The sequence below is a fragment of the Astatotilapia calliptera genome, chromosome 11 (assembly GCF_900246225.1).
Source record: "Astatotilapia calliptera chromosome 11, fAstCal1.2, whole genome shotgun sequence".
In the NCBI taxonomy this organism is placed as follows: Eukaryota; Metazoa; Chordata; class Actinopteri; order Cichliformes; family Cichlidae; genus Astatotilapia; species Astatotilapia calliptera.
In genome coordinates this window covers 10556906-10583634 of record NC_039312.1, presented here as the reverse complement: position 1 = coordinate 10583634, position 26729 = coordinate 10556906, and the positions used below count along the sequence as shown (strand labels likewise).

General features: G+C 40.4%; 1 protein-coding gene across 4 annotated transcripts in view; it reads right to left on the bottom strand.

Moving 5' to 3' along the window:
* The window catches only part of ddc (dopa decarboxylase), a 31112-nt gene extending 6750 nt beyond the window's left edge, over positions 1 to 24362 (bottom strand). Inside the window, exons 1-9 of one of the 4 annotated variants that reach the window (XM_026185264.1) lie at positions 24251 to 24362; positions 13936 to 14143; positions 13556 to 13669; positions 13330 to 13449; positions 10405 to 10539; positions 9136 to 9279; positions 8562 to 8628; positions 8193 to 8287; positions 6801 to 6868 (exon numbers count right to left, since the gene is read on the bottom strand). In XM_026185264.1, coding sequence (XP_026041049.1) covers positions 6801 to 6868; positions 8193 to 8287; positions 8562 to 8628; positions 9136 to 9279; positions 10405 to 10539; positions 13330 to 13449; positions 13556 to 13669; positions 13936 to 14136 — 944 coding nt within the window. In that variant the 5' untranslated portion in view covers positions 14137 to 14143; positions 24251 to 24362. Of the gene's footprint in view, positions 1 to 6070; positions 6869 to 8192; positions 8288 to 8561; positions 8629 to 9135; positions 9280 to 10404; positions 10540 to 13329; positions 13450 to 13555; positions 13670 to 13935; positions 14144 to 20043; positions 20072 to 21450; positions 21618 to 24250 lie in introns of those variants that run through there. The other 3 variants (XM_026185263.1, XM_026185265.1, XM_026185266.1) reach the window with 3 other exon arrangements.
* Positions 24363 to 26729: the final 2367 nt, after the last annotated feature.

The window sequence follows — 26729 nt, the reverse complement described above, 5'->3', positions numbered from 1 at the left end:
AGGATGACCCAGATCGGCGCACAGAATTTGCCGAATGGGCAAAACAAAAATTGGAACAAGTTCACGCAGAAGATTTTGTTCAGTGATGAGGCAAACTTTTATGTGAATGGTGAAGTTAACAAACAAAACCACCGCTATTGGTCTGACACTAACCCACATTGGATGGATCCCTCCAAGACTGTTGGAAGAACAAAAGTGATGGTTTGGTGTGGTATATGGGGTACAACGATAGTGGGTCCATTCTTCATCAATGGTAACCTCAAGGCCACTGGATATTTGAACTTGCTACACGATGATGTGTTTCCCTCTTTATGCACTGAAGCTGGCACGTTCCCTGAGTTTTTCCAGTAAGATGGTGCACCACCACATTATGGGTGCCAGGTCCGAGCATTCCTAGATGAACAGTTTCCTGGAAAGTGGATTGGTCATCGTGGGCCAGTTGAATGGCCCCAAGGTCTCCCGATCTGACCCCCTTAGACTTTTATCTTTGGGGTCATCTGAAGGCAATTGTCTATGGTGTGAAGATACGAGATGTGCAGCACCTGAAACTACGGATACTGGATGCCTGTGCTGGCATTTCTCCTGCGGTGTTGCTATCAGTGTGTGAAGAGTGGGAGAAGAGGGTTGCATTGACAATCCAACACAATGGGCAGCACATTGAACACATTTTATAAGTGGTCAGAAACTTGTAAGAAAGAATAAAGTTATGTTGAAACCAAGCACACCATTGTTTTTCTTGTGACATTACCAATAAGTTTGATGTGTCACATGGCCCTCTTCCTATTGAAAAAACAAAAGTTGTATCCAAGATGGCGACTTCTAAATGGGCACCATGGTCACCACCCATCTTGAGGAGTTTGCCCCCTCACATATACTAATGTGCCACAAACAGGACTTTAATATCACAAACCATTCAATTTTATTACGGTGTATCCATTAGACCCCATTTCTACAAAACTGCTCAAAGACGTCCTGCCATTAATTAATGCTTCAATCTTAGATATGATCAACCTATCTCTAATAATCGGCTATGTACCACAGGCCTTCAAGGTGGCTGTAGTTAAACCTTTACTCAAAAAGCCATCTCTAGACCCAGCTATCATAGCTAATTATAGGCCAATCTCCAACCTTCCTTTCATATCAAAAATCCTTGAAAGAGTAGTTGTCAAAACAGCTAACAGATCATCCCTCCGAGGGCCGACGCAACAGCTGCCTGTGAGAAAATACACACAGTCACAGCAAGACTTCAGACACAAAACCCCGAGGCTTTCATTATTATATCTGGAGACTTTAACCATGCCACACTGGATTCTACTCTGGCTGCTTTTCACCAGTTTGTGAATTGTCCCACAAGGAGCAACAGGACAATTGACCTACTGTATGCTAATGTGAGAGATGCATACGGAGCCACCCCCCTCCCCCCACTAGGGAAGTCAGACCACAACCTGGTTTACCTACAGCCACAATACACACCCCTCGTCCAAAGGCAGCCTGTCACAACGCGCTCCATCCGGAGATGGACCCCAGAAAAGGAGGATGCTCTGAGAGACTGCTATGACACCACAGACTGGGATGTGCTCCTGAGCCCACATGGTGAGGACATAGAGGGGGCGACACACTGTCTTACAGACTACCTCAACTTTTGTGTGGACACAGTCGCCCCTGCTAAGACGGTACGGTGTTATCCTAATAACAAACCGTGGGTAACACAGGAAGTCAAAGCTGTCCTCAACATGAAGAAGAAGGCTTTCAGGAGCAAAGTGAAGGAGGAGATGAAAGCAGCACAGCGGGAGGTGAAACGCTGCCTGAGGGAAGCAAAGGACACCTACAGGAGGAAGGTGGAGCAGAAGTTGGAGAGGAACAATATGAGGGAGGTCTGGAATGGTGTGAAAACCATCACAGGCCACAACACCAAGAAAAGCACAGTGGGGGGGGACTGTGGAGAAGGCAAACGAACTCAACAACTTCTTCAACAGGTTTGACCAGCCCACAACCCCCCCACCCTCACCCTCACCTTCACTACAGAGTCCTCTCCCCACTCTCCTGCCTCCCTCGCTTCCCCCCCTTCCTGACACCATGACACCCCCCTCCTCCAATCCCTCTCTCAGCAGCAAGACATCTCCCCCCCTCCCCTCCTCCCAAACATCTCCCAGTGTCACAGTGGATCAGGTCAGGAGGCAACTGAGGAAGCTTCGCCCCAGAAAGGCAGCAGGCCCAGACAAGGTGTGTCCTAGGATGCTTAAGGCGTGTACTGCTGAACTTGGGGAGCCGCTACAACGAGTCTTCAACCTCAGTCTGCGACTGGGGAGAGTGCCCGCCCTATGGAAGACATCCTGCATCGTCCCGGTCCCCAAAAAGAACCGGCCCAATGAGCTGAATGACTTCCGACCGGTGGCACTGACGTCACATCTTATGAAGACTCTAGAGCGGCTCTTCCTCAACCTCCTCCGACCACAGGTACAACATGCCCAGGACCCACTACAGTTTGCATACAAGGTGGGTGTCGGAGTGGAGGATGCCATCCTGTACCTCCTACACAGAGCCCACTCACACCTGGATGGGGGAAAAGGCACGGTCAGGATCCTGTTTCTTGACTTTTCCAGTGCCTTTAATACCATCCGGCCCTGTATGCTTCAGGAAAAACTGAACAGGATGGAGGTGGACCCCTGCCTGGTGGCTTGGATCTCCGACTACCTCACCGACAGACCACAGTACGTCAGGCTGAAGGACATCACGTCTGACACAGTGGTCAGCAGCACAGGAGCACCACAGGGAACTGTGCTGTCCCCTCTTCTCTTCACCCTGTACACCTCTGACTTCTGCTACAACTCTGAATTATGCCACATTCAGAAGTTTGCAGACGACATGGCCATCATGGGGTGTATCTGGGATGATCAGGAAGAGGAGTACAGAAGTCTGGTGAGGAACTTTGTCGCATGGAGTCACACAAACCACCTGCAACTCAACACCTCAAAGACTAAGGAACTGGTTGTGGACTTCGGGAGGTCCAGAGAAGGTCCACTGCCAGTTCAGATAGAGGGGGAGGAGGTGGAGGTGGTCAACAAGTACAAGTACCTCGGGCTGTGGGTGGACAATAAACTGGACTGGTCATGCAACACAGAGCACCTGTATAAAAAAGCCCAAAGCCGACTGTACTTCCTCAGGAGGTTGAGGTCTTTTAACATCTGCAGGAAGCTCCTGAGGATGTTTTACCAGTCAGTGGTTGCTGGAGTACTTTTCTATGCTGTGGTGTGCTGGGGGAGCAGCACAGCAAAGAAGGACTCATCCAGGCTGGAGAAACTGATCAGGAAGGCTAGCTCTGTGGTCGGCATGAAGCTGGACACTCTGGTGACAGTGGCAGAGAAAAGGACATTAAAGAAACTGATGGACATTATGGACAATGCTGGGCATCCTCTGCACACGGCCATTAACAACCAGAAGAGTCTGTTCAGTGACAGGTTGCTTCTCCCCAAGACAAGAACTAACAGACTTAAAAACTCCTTTGTCCCACACGCCATCAGACTGTTTAACTCCTCTCTGGAGGGGAGAGGGAGGGGAAACAGGAGGACAAAGGAGGGGGGAACAACTAAGCTGCAGTGCCTCTTCACCTCACTGTACAATACCTTGTGCAATACTTTTTGTAAATAGTCAACAGTGCAATAGACTCAATACTTGAAATGTGCAATTCACTTGTATTTTTATTTTTTATTCCTATTTATTCTATTTATCCCCTTTGTATATTTTATTTATATTTGTCTCTGTATTTATATATATGTGTGTGTGTGTGTGTGTGTGTGTGTGTGTGTGTGTGTGTGTGTGTGTGTGTGTGTGTGTGTGTGTGTGTGTGTGTGTGTGTGTGTGTGTATATATATATATAACAGTTCTGTAACTGTAACTTCGTTCTGTAACTGTAACTTTTTTTGGAAGTCGAATTTCCCAGAGGAACCCACCCGAGGGATTAATAAAGTTCTATCTTATCTTATCTTATCTTATCTGTGGAGGAATGGCTTATTAGAAGAGCTTCAGTCAGGTTTCAGAGCTCATCAAGATTAGGCTTAAAACTTTCCTTTTTGCTAAAGCATATAGTTAGGGCTGGACCAGGTGACCCTGAATCCTCCCTTAGTTATGCTGCAATAGACGTAGGCTGCCGGGGGATTCCCATGACGCATTGAGTTTTTCCTTTCCAGTCACCTTTCTCACTCACTATGTGTTAATAGACCTCTCTACATTGAATCATATCTGTTATTAACCTCTGTCTCTCTTCTACAGCGCGTCTTTATCCTGTTTTCCTTCTCCCACCCCAACCGGTCGCAGCAGATGGCCCCGCCCCTCCCTGAGCCTGGTTCTGCCGGAGGTTTCTTCCTGTTAAAAGGGAGTTTTTCCTTCCCACTGTCGCCAAAGCGCTTGCTCATAGGGGGTCATATGATTGTTGGGCTTTTCTCTGTATCTACTGTACAATATAAAGCACCTTGAGGTGACCTTTGTTGTGATTTGGCGCTATATAAATAAAATTGAATTGAATTGAATTAAATGGCCCACCCTGTACATTTACCCCTGAGACCACTTTTAAGATAAGATAAGATAAGATAACCTTTATTAGTCCCACACGTGGGAAATTTGTTTTGTCACAGCAGGAAGTGGACAGTGCAAAAGTTATGAGGCAAAAATTAGAATACAATAAGAATAAATACAGTACACAACTGTACAGAATAGAATAAAATAAAATACTATATACAGTAGAATAAAATAAAATAAATATACAATAAGATAAAAATAGAATACAAATACAAATACTATATACAACTGAGTAAAAATACAACGATGACAGAAAGGATTATTGCACTTAGTATTATTGCATATGTATGGATGTGTGTGCTTGATCAGTTAAAGTCTTTATTATGGAGTCTGACAGCAGTGGGGAGGAAAGACCTGCGAAATCTCTCCGTCCCACACCGTGGGTGCCGCAGTCTCCCACTGAAGGAGCTGCTCAGTGCTGTCACAGTCTGCTGCATGGGGTGGGAGATGTTGTCCATCAGGGATGACAGCTTAGCCGCCGTTCTCCTGTCACTCACCACCTCCACTGGGTCCAGAGGGCATCCTAGAACAGAGCTGGCCCTTCGGATCACCCTGTTCAGTCTCTTCCTGTCCCCAGCAGAGATGCTGCCGCCCCAGCAGACCACGCCATAAAAGATAGCAGAAGCCACAACAGAGTCATAGAAGGTCTTCAGGAGTGGGCCCTCCACTCCAAACGACCTGAGTCTCCGCAGCAGGTACAGCCTGCTCTGCCCTTTCCTGTAGAGGGCGTCTGAGTTATGAGTCCAGTCCAGTCTATTGTTCAGATGAACACCAAGGTACCTGTAGCTGTCCACAGCCTCAATGTCCATACCTTGGATGTTCAGTGGTTGCAGTGGAGAATGCTTGTGCCTGCGGAAGTCTACCACCAGTTCCTTGGTTTTACTGGCGTTGATCTGGAGGTAGTTCAGCTGGCACCAGTCCACAAAGTCTTGGGTCAGACCTCTGTACTCCTTGTCGTCCCCATCAGTGATGAGGCCAACTATTGCAGAGTCATCAGAGAACTTCTGCAGGAAGCACTGGGTGGAATTGTGGGAGAAGTCTGCAGTGTAGATGGTGAAGAGGAACGGAGCCAGAACCGTTCCCTGTGGGGCCCCCGTACTGCAGACGACCCTGTCCGACACACAGCCCTGAGTCCTCACATACTGTGGTCGGTCGGTGAGGTAGTCCAGGATCCATGATGTGAGGTGATGGTCCACTCCAGAGTTCACCAGCTTGTCCTTTAGAACCGAGGGAAGAATAGTGTTGAAGGCACTGGAGAAATCAAAGAACATGATTCTCACAGTGCTTCCAGCGGTCTCCAGGTGAGCGAGGGAACGATGTAGGAGGTGAATGACGGCATCATCCGCTCCAATGCCAGGCTGGTAGGCAAACTGAAGTGGGTCCAGTGATGAGCTTATTAGGCGCCGAAGCTGAGCCAGGACCAACCGCTCCAGGGTCTTCATCAGGTGGGATGTCAGAGCCACCGGCCTGTAGCTGTTGAGGTCCTTGGGGCGTGAAGTCTTTGGCACTGGTACAACATATACCTTCTTTTTACATTTTCTGAGGGGTTTTTAAACAGGAACTGTTCCTGTTTTCTTACAGCAACCTCGTATGCACTCTTTTTTAGTGTTGCCATGTTAATCTGAGACAGCCTTATTATGCTAAGAATATAAGTTGAATTCCTGTGTTTTTAAAATAGTTCTAAACCTTCTACTCTTTTTAATAATTTCCATGATTATATAAATATGAGATTTTTGATGTGCCCTCAGGCATTTAAACCCTACACAGGACACCTTTTTTGAATAAGGTTCAATGATTTTAAAGAACAGTATCAGACAACTAAAACATTAGGCTGTCTTATTGGTTATATTGTTATATTGTCAACAGTAAGAGAGTACGAGACAGGCAATGGAAAATGTTTTTTAAGATCCTCTTCCTCTAACCACATGTTGAGTTTCTAACTTTTTCCATCTTGTGAAACACATGTCTTGTTTTGTGGATGCTGACAGAAGAGGCAGGTGGAAGGCGTGAGTCTATTTTTACTGTGCAAATGACTGAGGTGTAGATGGATATCAGTAGTCATTGTTACTTCATGGGAGCATGTGTGAGGTGAACTTGAAAAGAAATTCTGGAACAAAACAAAACAGTACTGGATACTATAAATGGTGTGTGTAATGCTCCCTTTTTTAAATAATACTTATTTAACTATTGCTGCTGTCATATCTGGTGTGTGTTAGACATCTTACCACATCGCGGAGCAGTCAAAGTTGACTAAAAGCCACTTGTGTGGGTTGAAGTTGAAAGAGTCTGCAAACTAAAATAAAAACCAAAAAGTTAGCCACAGTGCTAAATCTTGAACAAAGTGATCGGAGACCAAATAATCCTGTAAAAAAAATAATTTTTTTTGTACATGCTTTGTACATGCTTATTTAGTCTTACTAGTGCCAAGAAAATCCTATCACCAACATTATTATCTAGACAGAAGGTGTCACAGTGTATCTGAAATGCAAAAGAGGAAGATCCAGCCATCAAGCTCACAGAATACACTGGAAATAACCCTTTCCTGACAGGGTTCATTCAAAGAGAGACAAACCAGTCTTAATCTGCTCTCATCTTTTTGTTGGCTATCTTCTGTAATATCCTTTTCCCTACCTCCACAAATGCAATAAGACAGCGCAGAGAGACAATGTGATATAAACCCCTGTCTGACAGTTGCCATGCTGACTGATTCAAAGTGGGGGGTGGTTGCTTCCTCGTCCCCGTCATTCATATCCTAGCAACCATCACTTCAGCAGGGCTGCTCTCTCATCCAAAAAGGACCGGGCTTCCTCTTCATGCCCTCATCCAGTCATTTTCACTGACCTCATAATGCTTCAAAGTTATGCAGTAGAACTACGGTGCTATAAATGAAATCCAACTATTGTTACATGTGGCTTAAATACATTTTTTTTTTTGTCAGTGACGTTTAAATAATATTAGAAATTCTAAAATGATGTGTTACAGGTACAAACCCAAAATCAGCACTGGCAACAGCCACACTAAAAGAGAGGATGGAACAACAGCTGTTCCTTTTACAGTTAAGTCTGTTTTCTCTGTGTCTCCACCAACGTTGTTTGAACTTGTGTGTCTAATAAACAGTGATATATAAAGGTCTAACGCTGCCTCAGGAAATTACTCTGTCCTTATCTCTGCGTCTCTGCACAGCTTGGGGAGCAACAGCTGCCTCGGCAGCCTCAAAAGGCAGATTGATGCTCAGCGGTTTATGCTGATTGTTCGGTCTAACACTCAGCCCTTCACGCTTCCTCCTTGACATTAACGTTATGCCCTTTTCAGACAGTATACGGTTAGTGTTTGCTTTCATAGATGCAACGGCCGATACTACATGTGCAATCTGGCAGGATAGGTTTAGCACCGCCTAAATTTCTGACCACAATTAAACCACATTAATCACACGGAACCACATTAGTCACTGTACCGGCAATGATTAGAGTTAAAATTGTGCTGTGCCACTTTTGTGTTGGAGGTTCTTGTAGCAATCGTGATTGTAGAACCTTCATGAAGGACTAAAACATTGCGGCTAAGATTAGTCAGGGTCTTAGTGCACTACATGAACATGACAACTTGTACGTTTTACTCACCTCAACACCGTTCAACAAAGGTCTAAATTCTGGACAGATGAATGCACTCCCAGCATACGCCGCATCAATGTGCATCCACATATTTTCCTCATTACCTGAACAAGAAAAGGAGACATTATAAATGTTTGTAAGACAGTTTGTCAGTATAGATAACTACTATCAAATATTCTGGACCATCATAAAAATGAACTGAGATTATTCAGAAAACTGACTTTTTTGTTCTTTCTCAGCAAATTCATGAAGTGCATTTGGCATTTCTCTTCCTGGTCTTATTAAATCAAAGTCACTCTCAATGTGCTTGTTAGGATTTATTTGTGTGCTACAAAACAGAAAAAAACGAGTGTGTGCGGCAGCGACTTGTTGACTCACATAAGGGTCCCAGCTCAGTGAGGTGATCAAAAGCACAGGAGGGAGTGGTGCCCAGCGTCGCACAGAACTGAAACATACAAATATTGGACACACCAAAGTGCCGTGTTTCCTGTGTTTCCAATTTGACTGTCACAACTGTAACAGCTGCTGTAAGACATTGCTTTTATATCAATTTCTAAAACATAGATTAAAGATAGGTTATCACTCCTGACACAGCGATGATTCAGAGCTGCTGCCTTTTCTTTAATATTCACTGATAGTGATCTGTAGGTCCAGATGAGCCAGGGATTATTGTCCTTAACCGGATAGACATACATTATATTTAACAGAAACAATGTTATCCTTCAGCAGAAGCCTCAGGGTGCATACAGCTGCATCACAGGCTAATTGTATCATTGTGGCTAACAGCTGACAGACGTGTTGCTCAACTGCTTGTAAGCTTTAGTAGCGAAAGCAAAGCAATGACAAATGAGAATTTAATTCCAAACTGTTAAAATCTATATTTTTTGGTTGCCGTATGTGTCTTTCTGTGTGATAGTTAAGTAAATGCATGGGGAGTTTTGTCTTTTCCTACATAGAAAGGGATGAGTCCAGCTGCTTTGTCCTCCTCCACCATCTTCTTAAGCATTTCCCTTCTGACAGCATAACGGTTATCTGTGGGCACCTTCCTCATCATGACTGCTCCAATCAGAGCAGCACGCTCCACTGAAGAATGGGCCTTAGGACAAAAGAGATCCAGCTCAAGTGAGAACAACAATTCAATCAAGTTCTTGGAACACCTGCTCCTTTAAGTAGCTGCATAAAGCTGCCATGCAAACAGCTAAGTTCAGCTTTATGGATACTAAATGATTTTATCTGATTATTATGCAGGCAAAAGGTCAGAGAGCACATGTCAAGTCTCACAGCAATCAATTGCAGACAATCAGCTTATTAAAACAAAGTGTTCAAACAACAAAGTACTATGAACTGCACAGTATGAAGTCAAGTATCACTGTAAGTGACTCAAAGTATTTTAGTCAAAAGTAGTTGTGATGTAGTTTTATGCCATTTGATTCATGCTGTAAAATTTAAGTAACACAAACTAAAGATGAAGATTTCTTTCCTGTGCTTAATTTGTTTTTGGCTAACAGTGCACAATACTAAACGGCACAAATCAATCAATTTTGAATTACCTGCAGGAGATTATCACTAAACATAACTATTCACTGTGAAAAAGGCATATGTTGGATGGATTTGTTGCTCCTGAACAGGCAGTAGACAAAAATCGCCGATCTCCCTGTAAAGGTCGGTGTGGCCCTCGGGCGACTCCCTAACACAATCACAAAGTCAGCCTGGTATTAAACCTGATCCGAGCGCGCTACTGCCTGGCTGACCCTCTGTCTTCCTAAATTGCTGTTACTGACGTAACCGCTGCCGTCACATGGACTGCCGTTTAACTGAGTCTACTTAAAGAAAATCTGTGTTTGTAATGCATTTCATTTATCTTTATGTCACAGTTGCGTAACTTAAAACTATATACCTGCAGATATATTAAGCTGTTTTGAAATATAGCAAAGCTAATAACTTGCATGTGAACTTTAGATGAATGTAAACACTGTGACTATGGTTCTTCACAGTTGTAATAATAAACAAGTAAATGTTAAAGTGATGGAAAAAAAACTAAAATTTAAGTAAAGTTAGTCATTTTGAGATGAATTGTAGAATTAATGTAGAATTATGGACATGCATCAGGCAAGTAATTGCATCGTTTATATGCAAGTAAAGTTGATCATTTTGATCACATCAGGAGTTTGCATCAAATAACAGAAGAAGAAGAATAGTAGAAAGTATATGTTGCTCTTACTTGGTCAGATGTGTATGCCACCAGCTTGGAAAGGATTTCAGACTCAGACTTTTTGGCATTGATCGTCTGGACCCGTCTGACTGCTTTACAGCGTGCAGCGAGCAAAGATATCAGGGTGGCCTCACTGGCAGTTCCCTGTTGAAGAATTAAGGAGGCTGTGAAGCAAAGCCTTGCTGCTGTGGATGTTATTTGACTGTAAAAAAAAAAAAAAATCAGATGCTACATGGTTGCCAGTCAACGCCAGTCATCCTTTTGTTTACGATGGACTCTTGGAGCTTAATTATTGGTTTTTAAAGGCAGGGTTTCTGCAGGTGTTCTACAAATTGTCTAGAATGTTGCTGCTGTGTCACATTACTTCTATCCTCTTTGCACTGGTTCCCTTTAAAATTTAAGGTTCAGTTTAAGATTTTGTTGATCCATTTCTTTGCTCTTAATAGTCCGAAGCCTCCCTTTATTATTGAACTACTTCATCTGTAACTGTTAAATCTTAGATCAGCAGATTAGTGCTCATTGACTGTAGCTGAGTTCAGGTTAAAGACAAAAGGAGAAGACAGCGCTTCTGTTTTCTTGCTTTTATTTTTGTGGCTCCCAAGTTGTGGAACTCACTTCCATTGGAGGCAAGATCAGTGAACACTGTTGATAAAAAGAAGCTGATGTCCTGTGCAGGATTGCCTTTCATTAGTTTTATTAATTTATATTATTTTAATTTTTGTATTGTTTTGTTTTTTAAGGACTTTGTGACTTTTGTTTTTTGAAAAGTGTGCTATAAGTAAACTTTAATTCTTTACTTGTAAAAAAATTAGGCATTCAATTATTATTTATATTTCATTTTAGAATAATGAAAGCTATTAATAGAGAATTTAATTTCCATCTTTAAACCCGAGACGATATGTTATGCATGTCTATATACATTTCAATCTGAGATGTCTGTGGTCCCCTATGAAAATTATTTAATGATAAGGATTCTGTTATATCTCTTTTGTTAATTAACTATGTCTGTATGAAACTTTGAGAAACTTTGTTTGATTAAACATGTAAAGTTTTTGTGCTGGTGGATAGTCCCTTTGACTGCATGACTCATGTTTAGACCAGAAAAAAAGAAATTTGGAAATTGTTGTTTGAAAATAATCATCAACCAGCCAGCTGATACAGTGGCAACTGTTGGAGCTGGATATTAATAAAGTGAAGCATGGCTTCTAAGGTTTGTGGAGTCCTTTTCACAAGGAGATCAATGAAATGTTAAAATCACCCAATTAATAGGCACAAATCAGCAGAAAGAAATTACATCAGTGGTTTTTAATCAAACTTTTGTCACTGACTAACTCCAAGGGATGAGTGTGAGGCTTGAAAACTCGTGCTAGAGAGCTGGGTGGAAGGCTTGGTTGAATGTGATTTTAGGATTTTGGACATGCATATAGATCTGTAACCAGCTATAAGGACATCTGAAATGTGAAGATTTTGTAAATATAATAATAACAATGCAACCTTTCACCAGAAGCATATTGTAAGTATTTTCAGATGTGAAGGCGGGAAGCGCTAACCAATCACGACTCTGAGAGCTTGTGCAATGTAGTCATCATGAAGGAGTTTAAAGCTTTCTGCCTAGTCAGGTGGTAAAACTGGGTTTATGACTCTGTGTGTAGAAAGTTGCCTTTTTATTTTAAAAGGCTTTCAGATAAAGGGTCCCTACTCCTCTGTAAATGAACAAACCATGTAACAAACTGTTTTATGAGGCGATGTGAAAATCGCATTAGACTTTGGGACCATATCTGGATGCACTGAGTATCCTGGTTTGTAAATATATCAAGAACTTTGAAATTCTTTGAAAAGCATGAGGACACAATGGGTTTTTCCAGCTTTCACACACCCAGCTGTACTAATAGGAAAATGTAGCCTTTTATTTTTCATGTATATTTGATTCTACCTTTTATCAGCTGAAAAGAAGAACAGAAGCCAAGATGTAGTACTGCTAAAGATGAACTGTGTAGTTTCAAGAATTTAACATGTTTTTGAAATAAATGTATAATGGTCACACACACAAACATACACACACTTTTTTAAATTGAAGCCATTAGTCAATTAGCACATGTAATCTTTTTAAGTAGTATTTTTCTCTGTCATCACGATTCATACGGGGTAAAAAGGGAACTCTAAGGTCACCAGAGGTTTTTTTTTAACCATCCCACTTCCCCTTTGTGTTGGTATAAGGTTTATAATAATAGGTCTGCAACGTGCGGTCACAACACTCAATTAGCCTTGCTGCAGCGAGAAGAGCCCCATTCGTTGCCATAGTGAGCCGTGCTAAAACAGGAGAGAGGCAAGACAGAAACAAAAACACGATGAGCCAGATGAGCACGCACACAAAAAACACGCCCTCACACTCAGGTGGTCACAATAGAGGAGGCATGAAATGATCTGTCATCAGAGTGTGCTCTCATGCTCCACCATTCAACATCCCATTAACACACACACACATATATATAGAGTGTATCCTCAGCTATTGCTTTCTGTATTTCTGTCAATGGAACACCAAACTAATGCTTAGCCTTTTTCCACACGAAACAATCCCAGCACCATCATTGTCATCTCTGCCTGCCTGTGGATGACACATTAAAAGGCAATTTCCTGCCAATTTTCTGCTGGATTGAACCAGACAGAGGCAGAGACAACAAATCAATAGCATAAAAGCTGGTGATGAATATGAGCACAGGGGCAACCAGGTTATTTGTATACACATAAAGACTCTCAAAGTCAATCTGCACCGAAACTTTTAAACAATAACATGTATAAAAGTGTCAGTTAGAGCCACTGATCTTCAAACTAGTGTTAAAATATGCAGAAGCTGGTTGGACTCCTTGATAGTGGTAGCCAACCAAGTGTTTGACCAAAGCACACATGCAATGAACACATACAAATGACCGTTACCTGAATGACACCACCTCCACGGCCATGTGTCCCAGCTATAAAACACTCAGGCAGCTGAAGCATCTTCCCAAGCCAATCTAACATCACTGTCTCTAGCTCGGTGCAGGCTGGGCTGGCAGCCTGAAACCACACGGCCAAAATGCAAATGAAAATGTCAAACACTTCAGATATGGATTAATTTCGAAATGCTGAGTCAGATACAGGAATACAGAAAGGTTTCAGTTACCCAGGAAAATCCAATGCAGCCAATAGCTCCACAGAGCATGTCGGCCACCATGGCAGGGTAAGAGGATGCTGCTGGAAAGTAAGCAAAGAAGTACGGGCTGTGCCAGTGGGTGACCTGGAAAAACACAAAACATAGTACAAGTGGTTATCTAAATTCATCTTATTCCTTATTTTGAACAGCTAATTGACCATCCTATATGGCCCAACAGAGTCCTAATATCCTGCAAACAACCCTTTTAAAAGCTGAAGCTTTAACCAGCAACCAGTTTCTACCAGATCATCTACTAAATTTAAACTGCTACACCAGAGTTGCCTGAACCTCAGAGATATCTAAATCACAAATGAATACATTTATACCCCCAAAATATATATAATATATACCCCTGGCATTATGACCCTCTCGACGTCTTTTATAATGTCCTCATAGCTTTCTGGCTCCAGTGGTGCCTCATTGGGGATTAAAGAGCGAAGATATCCTGGTTCCAGATCTGGGTAGACGGGTCGCTTCTCTATGTTTTCTAGGTAGTCGGCCACATAGTCTACCATCTCTTTGCCTCTGCGTCGAAATTCTGCTGCATCCATGGTACAACTGTAAGACACCACAGACACTCATTACCTTTCAGTTTTTGTTGTTGCTTTGACTGCTTATAAATGATTTTGGTGTGTTTTAAGATTAAGATACTACAGAGTGGTACCAAATATTTAAAAGAGCAGCTATATTAGCACACAGAAGTTTGACCTTTGATCTTGCTGTAAGATGATGCTAAGTTATGTCCGGAGTTTTTGATCATGAGGCGTTTAAAATACATAAAAGCAGTTAAAAGTTACATTTAGTCACTCATTAATAAATACATATACACTCACATTCACTCAATCATATACACTTCATCACCTGTACTGGCTTAGATCCTCTTTTGATTTCATAACTGCATTAATTCTTTGCTGCACAGATTCAACAAGTTGCTGGAAACATTCCTCAAACATTTTGTTGCAGCAGATTTGTCAGCTGCACATTTAAGATGTGAATCTCTCTTTCCACCACGTTGTCGTCTTTGATTGAGAACTCGTTGTGTTCAAGAAACCAGTTTGAGATGACTAGAGCTTTAGGGCGTAGTACGTTATCCTGACAGTAGTGGTATCTGACGCGGTCTTCTGCAGCTGTAGCCGATCTGTTTCAAGGCTGTGTATTCAGAGATGCTTTTCTGCAAACGCTGGTTAAAATAAGTAGTTATTTGAGTCATTGTCATTATTTTGAGCATTTTTACACATGCCACATATCCTGATTCTTTAATATTGAGGATAAGAACAAACCAACACTGGCCCAGATGAGTTCAGTCAAACGATGATTTTATTAAACACACGCGTGGGAAGATGTATACTGTAACAACATCAGCATAGATCTCCGCTAAAAAGCACACTTCAAAATGGTTTTAATATGTCAGGGTTCAGCCCTTTCTTGCGTCAGCGAAGAATATAACATGCATCAGTTACAGTTAATGATTGATTAACAGTTAATGACAGTTAGACAAGTTCCCATTATCAGCAACATTTTTACCATACATGGCTGTTTGTTTCAACCGTCTCCCCCTCCAGATGGTTCCTGATGACTTGTTCATTTCACGTTTATTTTAACACCTCTTGCATCAACTGTTACTATGCAGGCACAAATGCAGTTACCAGCAAAATGTATCTCTCACCTCTGACCTAGAACTTCATCTACAGTTAGTTGTGTCTGTAAGCGTGCTTGCCTTGGCCTTCTTGCACTCTGGTCACCTTACACAATAGATCACCTGGACATTCACGCCAGACAAAGCTTATGACCCTCAAAAGGACTGAGCACCACATTTGCGAAGTGTGTATAAAAATAGCTACAACTACAAGTTTTAATAAGGTGGCACTAAAGCAAGCCATGTTAGCACTTTTAATTCCGCACACAAAACTTGATTAATCCTGGAGTCACGTAGCCACAGTCGTTCGGGTTTTTCTAATTGCTTTCTTCTTTTATTTTAGTCAGTTTATTGAGTTTTTCATAGCGAATAGTTCTTCCATTGAATAATTGTTACAGAGGTTTAGAGGCAAACAACATCCTGGCATCTGGATTTTTAACATGGGTCAGACATGGATCCCAGGTCCTTTCAAATAGCCTAATACAGCCTTACTGGCCAGGATCAACTTAATTTCTTCCAATGTGAGAGAATAAAGGACCTCCCCAATTTAGCATGTATACAGTAAATAGGTGAGGCTGGAGATTTCCTGTTTAATAGCATTAGTTATCTGGCCAGCAGAACTGTGAAAGCTTTTAAATTTAACAGGAGTGAAAGTAGCCTCAGTGAATAGGGCAGTCATGGCATTAGGAGTAACGTCGCTTCCAGTTAACGTGGAAGACATTTAAAAGATTTCAGACAAGAAATCATGGCCTTTTCGCATAGAGGAAACACAGTATCAAATATTTTGCGTGCTGAGCTTTAGCATAGGGAGCTTGATGTAGGATCTGACATGGGACAAGATTGTGTCTGTTCATTCTGACAGTAAAATGAGAAATTCCTTTTGTATTTATCCTGGCAGCCATGGAAAGATTTAGGAGTAAGTATTTCTATTTCTATTTATTTATTTATATAGCACTTTTAATAACAACAGTGGTGTTGACCAAAGTGCTGTACAAACATACAAATTACACAATAAAATAACACACAATAAAATAGCAATATCAATTAACATCAATGCCAAATAGCTAATAACAAGTGAATAAGTAAATAACGCTCATGCAGTCTTAAAAGCCAGTGAGCAGAAATGTGTTTTAAGATAGGATTTAAAAAGGTTAAGGGTAGGAGCCTGTCTAATGTGGAGAGGCAAATCATTCCACAATTTAGACTGCACGACCGCAAATGCACGATCACCTCTAAGAACCAGGCTCGACCTTGGTGTGGCCAAGAGCAAAAGATCACCCAATCTAAGAGCTCTAGGGGGAATACAAGTCTGACTGATACCCTGGGGCCTGTCCATTCAGTGCTTTATAAGTCACCAATAAGATTTTATAATTGATTCAAAAATGTACAGGGAGCCAGTAAAGCGAGGCAAGCACCGGGGAGATGTGCTCATGTCTCTTCGTTCGTGTCAAAAGATGAGCAGCAGCATTCTGGACCAGCTGGAGCCTTGCAAGACAAGTCTGACTAATGCCTAAATATAAAGAATTACAATAGTCCAGTTGGGATAGCATGAAAGCATGAATTGCCCATTCTAGGTTTTTAAAAGACAAAAAATATCTCAAAGTGGATAAAAGCCTCAGTTTAAAGAAAGACCGCTGTACAACTAAACTAATCTGTTTCTCAGAGGTGAACTTATTGTCAAATATAATCCTCAAATTTTTAGCATGCAATTTAATAAAAGGTTCTAAACTGCGAAAATTAAAATGTGAGGTTCTAGAATTGCAACTTGGTCCAAAAACGATCACTTCGGTTTTATTTTTGTTGAAATTGAGGAAATTAGAGGCCATCCAGACCTTAACTTCGCCAAGACACTGAAATAACGTTTCTTGGGAGGCAGAACTGTTTCTCTTTAGCTGAAGATAGATCTGAGTGTCGTCAGCATATGAATGAAAAGTGATATTATATTTCCTGAAAATAAGACCCAGATGCAACATATAGATAGAGAAAAGAATTGGCTCCAGTACAGAACCTTGGGGAACACCACAAGTAAAGGGGGCTGTGGAAGAGGTAAAATCTCCAATCTTCACTGAGAAAGTCCTATTAGAGAGGTATGACCTGAACCACTCTAATGGAGTGCCTTTGATGCCGCAGTGCTTCAACCGAGAGATAAAAATGCTGTGGTCAGCAGTATCAAATGCAGCGGTCAAATCCAAAAGCAGAAGCACAGCTGAATCGCCTGAGTCAGTGGCTCGTAAAAGATCGTTAAGAACTTTTAAAAGTGCAGTTTCAGTGCTAGGAAAAGCTTTAAAACCAGACTGAAACTCTCGAGAACATTGTGACCATATAGAAAAGATTGCAGCTGAACAAATACAATCTTTTCTAAAAAAAAATTGACTGAAAGGGGAGCTTTGAAATAGGCCTGAAGTTTGCAAGTACAGAGGATGAGAGATTAGGTTTTTTTAAGCACTGGTTGCACAACAGCATGTTTAAAACAGGCTGGCACAACACCTGATTTAAGACTGCTATTAAAAATCGCCAAAATGTAAAGGGCTGTGAGGACCGAGCATGACAGATCGGACAAAAGTAACCAAAAGGTCATCTCCGTAAAGGGCCATGCAGATGACCCATGGTATTTCTGACTGTGCCAGGATCATAACAGGATCAGACAGTAACGCAAAGGGCTGCCTTGTAGAATGATATAAATGAAAATATTCAGAATTTGAGTCATTTCACTCAAAAGCTGCCTGAGAGGAAATGTATGGTAATATCACACATGAAACAAATTTTTCCCCAATCCCAATCTACTCTGTCAAACGCCTTTTCGGCATCCAGAAGAAGCATCCAGCTTTAATATGAATTGAAACTTCTAGTAGAGCAGTTGGAGAGGAGTTATAAACTATACTAACGACTTGTTTTTTTAATCAGTGAGATACAATCCTGGTTCAGAGTTTGAGGGAGTATGCCTGTATTAAAAGACCTGATAAACATCTCTAGCAGGAATGTGACCGCCTGCTTCCAAAAGGTTCAGCCTGGGCTTTCACAGCTTTGTGAAACCTCGACGCTCCAGTTCAGATTCTGATCCAGAGCAGGGGTGTTGAAACTGTTTCAAATGGCCTATAATCTATCGAACATATCTCTCTTGAATTAATTTTCTCTGTTTTCTTTGTGTTATTGTTGGGTCTCCATCTTACATTATAAAGCATGTAGTGATTTGGTGTATATAAATAAAATGGAATTGAATGACATCAAGTCAATTTGCACCTGAAAAAACATTCCTGTCACAATGTAAAAGCCAAAATCATTTTTTGGAAATTAGACATTTATATATGCTTTATTTATCTACATAAAAGGTATCACTGACACTAAAAATGCCAAGGGCAGCAGAAATGGCACCAATAACATCCCAGTTTTATAAAGATTTTAATGCAGAGTAATAAAGACACTTTTATGCATAACCCTTTCTTAAATCCTGTTGACTACAGTCTATTTCCTAATATACGCAAAGACAGACATTCAAAAAAAAAAACACTCAGAAACATCAGAAATTGGCACAAACCTGGCAGCACTGATAAAACCTGTCTAAAAAGGGATTTTTCCATCACATTTGGGAGCAAGACCCACCTTTATGTCAGAAATGTGCTCCAAGAAGATTATAAACCTGCCAGCAGAATCAGAAATGCTTTTACCATGAACAAAAGGAGAAGCTCTACAGTATGTATAAGAAAAGCAACATCTCTTAATTTACTGGAAATCGATGAAAGATAAGTTTTCTCAACGCAGGTTCTTTTCAGTCTAGTATTATCTCTAAAATGAGTTTCCTGCAAGTATATGACAATCAAGGTGCTGTAAATACTAGAAATGCTAGATGGTGATTTCTTAAGCTGAGCCATAAAGAGACAAAGCTTTCAACATGTGACCAGAACAATAAAAGGAAAAGACAAGAGAGAGGAAAAAAGGACAAAGACAAACAATTCTAAATATACAAGAGCACACTAAGCAATAGTGAACTTAGAAAATATACACAAATTGTGAAATTGCACCTCTTTAAAATGCAGCTCAATTAAACCTAGCTCCAAGAATAATTTTCACCGACAGTTCTGAGATAAGCTGCATGTTATTCTTGGATGCGGTTGTAGGACCGGCTTTAAAATCGCATGACAAAAATATCATACACATTAAAAAAAACTGTATCACCAACGTAGCCTGGACAACATTTGCTAGTTAGATGAAGTCAGCTATCTCATCTTAGCATATTTATATGCATATTTATAATTATACGCTTCTTGGAGTGAGTGCATACACTCATGAAGTTTAGTAACTTCAGGTCACTGCAACAAGCCCAGGTACAGTTTACCGACGGATGGGTACAGGACCTTGAAATGCACCGTGTAGAACGAAAGACCATCGTACGTATCATAAGTTTACCAGTCTCACAAATTGTCGTCATAAATACACATTCCTTAACCGTTTATTAATAGGACCTTTGAGCTCAACGGTAATTAATTAGTAGTGGAAATAATTTCTGGTAGCGTTACAGAAATGTAGCAGTGACAACAATATTGTATGCTGTAATCGTACTGGGCAATTAGTGATACAAAAAACCTGTTTTAAACTGTGAATAAAAGTATATGTTTTTGTCAATGTACCTTAATAACAGAAGCGAAACGCAATATTGTGTCAGGACAATTCACTATTTATGCACAATAAACAAAGGAGCATAGCGCGACAATTTCTGTTCAGCGCCAGACTTGCTTGTAACCTATATCACCAATTATGTTATGAAAATGACGTATTAACTACTAAAAAACACTGACCTTCGTGTAAATGCTTGGAGCAAACTAACCTGTGAGCTGGAGTGTTCTGGGACGTTATATTTGATCTTTGAATGGCTGCAATCCAGGCCATCCGTCGCATCTTTGTTACTTCGGAAACATGGCTCGAACAATTTCTCTTCAACGACGTAATCCGATAACAACCGATCTCTTTACCCGTCGGCTTCCCGTGGCTGTCATGTGACCGGCTATTGCAGTTAATAATACAACGGCTTCTTGACATTTTTGTGTTTCTTTTTATCGCTGTATAACTGATTTTAATTGAAAGCCTGCGTGCGCTAGTACCGCTTGCCACGAGTTCCCAGAATCCTTTGCGGTTCTACCCGTGAATGACGTCACATTTTCAATCTCTATATAATATGCATGTTAAATTTTATATTTGGGGTAAAATATCAAGTCTTTTCAAGTAAACCGGTTCAAGTCCAATTCAAGTCCCAAGTCATTGGTGTAAAAGTCCAAGTCAAGTCACAAGTCTTAGAACATTTTTTCAAGTCAAGTCTAAAGTCATAAAATTAATGACTCGAGTCTGACTCGAGTCCAAGTCATGTGACTCGAGTCCACACCTCTGCTAAGCACAACAGAAGCATCCATACAATTATGTGTGTTACTTCTGCCCACAATAAACCAAAACAACCTGTGAACAACAGAAGAGACAGTGATGTCATTTTAAATTAAAAAAAGAAAAGTAACTTTTTTTTCAAGTAAACAAAAATTTTTTTTTAAAAAATACGAGTAATTCAGCATCAGTATGCTTCAAGTAGAGCACTCCATATTATATCCAAGTCTGTGAACAGAGACAGCAGCAGCACAGCACATAGCTGATGCTACATGCTGGAAATGTAGTTTTAAGTCACAATATTTAGGGGAGTTTTTGTATCTGCCAGAATAACAGCTACAAGTATTCCTTTTTCAATCCTGCTTAGTTTATACAAACAGTCATTGAAAATGTGCATTGCTTGCACAACTTAAACAGCCCAAAAGCTCCGTTTGCATTCACTGTATAGAGTACAGGCATGGTTTCATAACAGAGTGTCAGTTTCATGAATCTGTTCAAATCAAGCCACCATCAAGGCTTCCTTGTTCGTGTTAACATTGAATTATTTCAACGCATTTAATTTCCATTTCACACGTCTCACAGTAACAAGCAAACCTTTTGCAATTAAATGAATAGCAGCACAAGAACACAAGCTTTAAAGACACCGTATTTGAACAGAAATGACTGTCAAACTGCTGATTCAGTGCCACAACAGCATATGAACATTGCCCCCTGAGCTCCACTACTGCTATCATTCAACAAGTGTTTCACCCTGCAAGTCTCTGTCCCTTGTTGAGATGACAAGTGAGTCCCTTATCCTTATCCTTATCCCAAATAGGATTACACATGTTGCATGAATATCTGTGTGTGTCTGTATACTCACATCTACAGGTGAGCTTCAGCTTCAGCAGCGGTGTTTGGATAGTGGATCTCTTCCTTTAGCGTCCACAAAGAGACCGACAGCTAGGCACGTGGTGAGTGTGTTTGTGTGTGTGTGTAAGCAGGACAAGAGACATTTGCTCCTTTTATCTTGCCACTTACCACCCTCATCCCACCAACCCCCACCAGACCAGCCAATGGGAATGGGGCTCACGGCCAACGTAAGAAAGACTGATTCACAAGGAGTTCCTGGAGCTGCTATTACCATGTCTCTACACACACATGTACATTGCACTTGTGCACACAGTGCATACAAACACACAAAAACGGGCACTCAGTCTTTTTACATATATTTTTACCACATCCTCTAAATGTACACAGATATAGACATAAAGACATATTTAGCACTAAAATAATGTGCACATAAAAATAAAATAAACAACTAATAACAAAAATAGTGTTAGTAATTTGTAATTTTATGATAACGCATTGTACTTTTGCACAGTTAGGAGGTACTTTTTTTGTGACAAAGGAAAAGCCTAATGCATCCAATTTGAAACCACCACTAAATAAAGTGGTTGTTTACACAATTTCTTTGAAATCACACTGAAAAATATGTTTTTGTAAACCAGCCTGGTGTTATTATTGTTTTCATTTTTGCTCATTATGAGCTGTCCATGTGTGTTACACATATAATGTGGAAATCAACCTGAAATAATTAGAATTCCCTGTAAGTTTATATGAATTTGAATGAACTAGAGCACTCAAAGTGCTTTATGGTAAAAATGCTATTCTACTATTTCTATCTACTACATACAGTCAAATCTGTCAAAATGCTTTAATGCTATTAGTACTCTTTCTTTATAAAATGCATCCTGACTTAACAAAATGAGGTTCGAAATACTCAGAACCAGCATCCACATCTTGAAATAGAAGCCAAAATGTAAGCTAATGTGCAATAGCACTGAGGTAAGACAGGAGCTCCTACTTACTCTGGCAACATGTAATTCTCTATCAAAGCAGCAAATTATTGTATTCTTCCTGATCACTGTGCTGGTGGGCATGATCACTCATTTCAGCAGATGTTAGTCATCAAAGTTAGATATTTTTGCATGCGTGACATTTTTGATTGATACACCTGGATTGAGGGAATTTACAATCCTCAGGCCAGAAATGTCAGAGTGTGAGTGAGTGAGTGAGTGAGTGAGTGAGTGAGTGAGTGTGTGTGTGTGTGTGTCTCAACATTTCTAGCTTGAATAAGCATTTAATTGTCCACAGTGAGTTTTTCAGTTCACCTCTTTTATTCATTTCAATCAAAAAGGGATTCTGGTATATCCGTTTTTCTTCTCCTTTTTTTTCTCCTTTTCTTAATAGTTTCCTTTGAGAAAATGAGAACATTGCATTTTGCTTGTTAACTCAGTTCAGGAATTGCTATAATATTTCCCAGAGCAGGTGCTAACTACTGGACTACACCAAAGAACTTTCAATGCAATTTAGTATGCCAAACCCCCCACTGTAAATCAAGAGGGCGGCTCCACCTGGGTTCTTTCAGCTTCCCGAATGTGCACTATATTAACATTAAATGTGACTTTGGAATTCAAGGTACTAACCTATTTGATTTCCCCTTTTGTCACTTTTTTTCTGAGCATTGAGGTTTGAGGTTCACTGCATGTTTGACTTTCCCACTAGATGGCTCATGCACTTTCACTGGGCTGAACTTATAAGAACTTAACACAGAGTGTCTGTGTGTGAGTGAAAAAGATTACATTTCCTGTGACAGTGAAAGAGACAGTTTGACAGGTGGTGTCATCCAACCGTGTAAGGTAACAGAAAAGATGCTTATTTTACATTATTTATTCATCATTTGTCAATACACTGATTTCCCCCCCCCCCCCTCTTCAATATTTGTTAACGCACAGTCTAAATGAATGTTATTTACTTTTATATTAGGTAAGCAATCAATCTAAATGGTAAAAATGGTAAATGGCCTGCATTTGTATAGCGCTTTACTCAGTCCCTAAGGACCCCAAAGCGCTTTACACTACATTCAGTCATTCACCCATTCACACACACATTCACACACACTGGCAATGGCAAGCTACCTTGTAGCCACAGCTGCCCTGGGGCGCACTGACAGAGGCGAGGCTGCCGGACACTGGCGCCACCGGTGTCTGACCACCACCAGTAGGCAAACATGGGGTTAGTATCTTGCCCAAGTATATTTGGCATGCAGCCAGGAGGCAGCCCTGGATCGAACCACCGACCTTCTGATTGGTGGCTGACCTGCTCTGCCACCTGAGCTACAGCCTAAAGGCAATCGCAGCAAACTACACACACAGCAGTGTTGGGGAGTAACGGAATACATGTACCGCCATTAAGTATTTAAAATACAAAATATAAGTAACTGTATTCCGTTACAGTTACCGTTTAAAAAGGTGGTATTTAGAATACAGTTACTTTGTTGAAATAAATGGATTACACGGCGGTATTTTCCTGTTTCATTTCCTGTCTCATTGAGTAACGTAACACGTTACAAAATACATTTTGGGGCATGTATTCTGTAATCTGTAGTGGAATACATTTTAAAAGTAACCTTCCCAACACTGATACACAGAAACACTCAATGCACAGACATAGCACCTCCTATATTAAAGTCTATTTAGAGCTGTAAGATTAAGAAGGTAGATGGAAAAACAAATACTGGTTCATAAAGTAATCCATTTCTTTCAGAGTTTCACAAATGTTAAACTCTCTCCAGCAAAGTGGGCACAAAAAAGCTTTAAGCAAAAGTATAGGCAACTCACCTTGTGTCCGGATGTTATAAAAGTTTCTTTGGTTGCAGGCTGCGAAGCTGCAGACATGTTAATCTTTAAACTTTTTCTTTGCCCACAACAAAACTGAGCCTCAACACATGACTCACAATCCAAAGGGCGTGACAGATGGTGTCAAAGGGCAATTTCACGATGCCTTTAATGACAGCCCCGCAACTACCAACTTTTCTTAGCACCACTAACCACATATCACAAAGATTTATTCTGAGATTTTAATGTACTAAATCCTAAATCTATCAAATACTTCCAGAGACACTTTATTTGCTAGCTCTTGAGCTGGCTGTAGCACTGCACCATCTTCTGGAATAACCAAGTATTACACTTCATGGGTGAAAACACGAGGTTATATGATATCACATTTTTAAAGTTTCCAGGAAGGCTTTCTACAAGATTTTGGCATGTCTGTGTGAATTTTTGCCCTGGAAGAAATTTCACACATTTGTTATAACAGAAGCCTCCTACTACAGGACCACACCCGAAATGAGGGAATACTTAAAGCCCCCAAGAATGGGTCGTTTTGTTTTATGCAAAAGGACTGAATGAAACACCCAAAATTAGTTATTAGTAGATGTGTCCATTTAGTGTATACAGCACTTGACTCAATTATCTGTTTTACCCAAAGTAGCAGATAGAATAGCTTTATAATTTGTTTTTCACATTCAATTTAATGTACTGTGTTAGTCCCTCACAGAAACCTTCACATGCTACTTTTAATAAGACATATGAAAGGGAAGCTTCTCTGCATAAAGACAAACACTGTCTTTTTTTATATCAATGTATTAATGTTTTATTCTAATTACAATAAACAGAATATATCAGTCCCTTATTTGTACAAAAATACCTGAAAAGGTTACAATTAAGATTTATCAGCCATTAAACTCTTTACAGATTGAAGCAAAGCACATTATGAATACAGAAGCTCTCTCTTACAAAAAGAGAAGTTACCGTTTTCTTTTTTGCATTCCCTGAAATACATAAGTTTATATTTTTATAGACATATTTTTACTTTTACTCATTTGTACAGCCACATTATCTTGCATTATGACAATGTTATGAAAATGCACAAGAGTCAGAACAGATTGCGCCACCTTTGCAGAATAAGGGCCAAATGTCTGAGCTCCAGAAGCACACCAAAACTGCAGCTGAAGAGAAAAGCATTCATTCCTAACAGCTTATACCAGATTCAGAGTGTGAGTGTGTGTGTGTGTTTTATATGTAGTCATCAAGTGTTTATGGACAGTAGCTTTGCCATTGGTCCACATCTTAGACCTAGTTGGTGCACAGCAATGGTGGTGGGGTGTATCAGAGGCACGATCTGTGGGTACAAGTTACCTGACTGCCAAAGCTAACAACATGCTCCAACATGAGTGATATACGCTTGTCTAATTTGAGTGTGTATTTGGCGGTGCGGGAGGGGGGTTGAATCAGCTCAGGAAACCAGTATTTCAGGCCTTTAACAACAAACAGAAAAAAATACAAACAAATTATGGAAAAACCAAAAACACCGTGTTCTTTAAAAATTGCTTGTTCTGTTTGATTTTCTCCATATATACTTTAAGTAATCACAACTAGCAAATGGGTGGTGCATGCAATGGAGAAAAGTCTCAACTTAATTAAACTACAATATCCAAGTTTGTCATCATTGTGTACTCGTCTTTTGACAGATTAGTAATTTTAACATGCTTCAAGTGCGCCCTGAGCAACCCAGGTGTATTCAGTTCAGTTAGGCAAAAATATCGATAACCAAAAATACTTACTCCACCTTCCACGTGTTCCCCAATTTAAACTGAGTTTCGCATTTAGTGTTAGTACAACCCTTACCGTTTTTATGTAAAATATAAACCCACACTTACAAAGCTCCCTGTACTGTCCCTCACATGGTAACATCTGCTACATCAAAACAAAGCCTCATTGGGGGGTACTTAACATTTTCATATTACAATAAAACTAACGGTAAGGACTCAGCAGCTTAGGATGACTTCCAGCAACTGTGAAACACTTTGTGTGATAATCCATATTCGTCCAAATCTCTGCAAGTAAAACATCAGTGACAGACTCCTCCCACATTCATACAATGATTAAAAACAGCATCGTCCTTTTTTCATTCTTAAAAAGATACCATTATTGTAATATTGTTTATTATATCCAATCTAAAATTTTTACTTTAATTTCTAAAACTCCTTTTTAACAACAATGTTGTCCTCTACCTGACCGAGTTTCCCAAAACATTTGTGGATTTATTACTTTAGTTCATGTCTATGGTTCTTTAAGGACACCACGAGAAAGCCAACTTTAGAGGTTTTGTGTTCTGGAAAATTTTGATATCTGGAATAAATATCAGAACTGTCAAAGAAAACTGAAAAAAAAAAAATTCAAAGTGATCAATGCTTTGGGAAACCCAGATACCTTTCATTCTTTCATTTTTCCAGCGTGCCATCATTTGGAATGACAA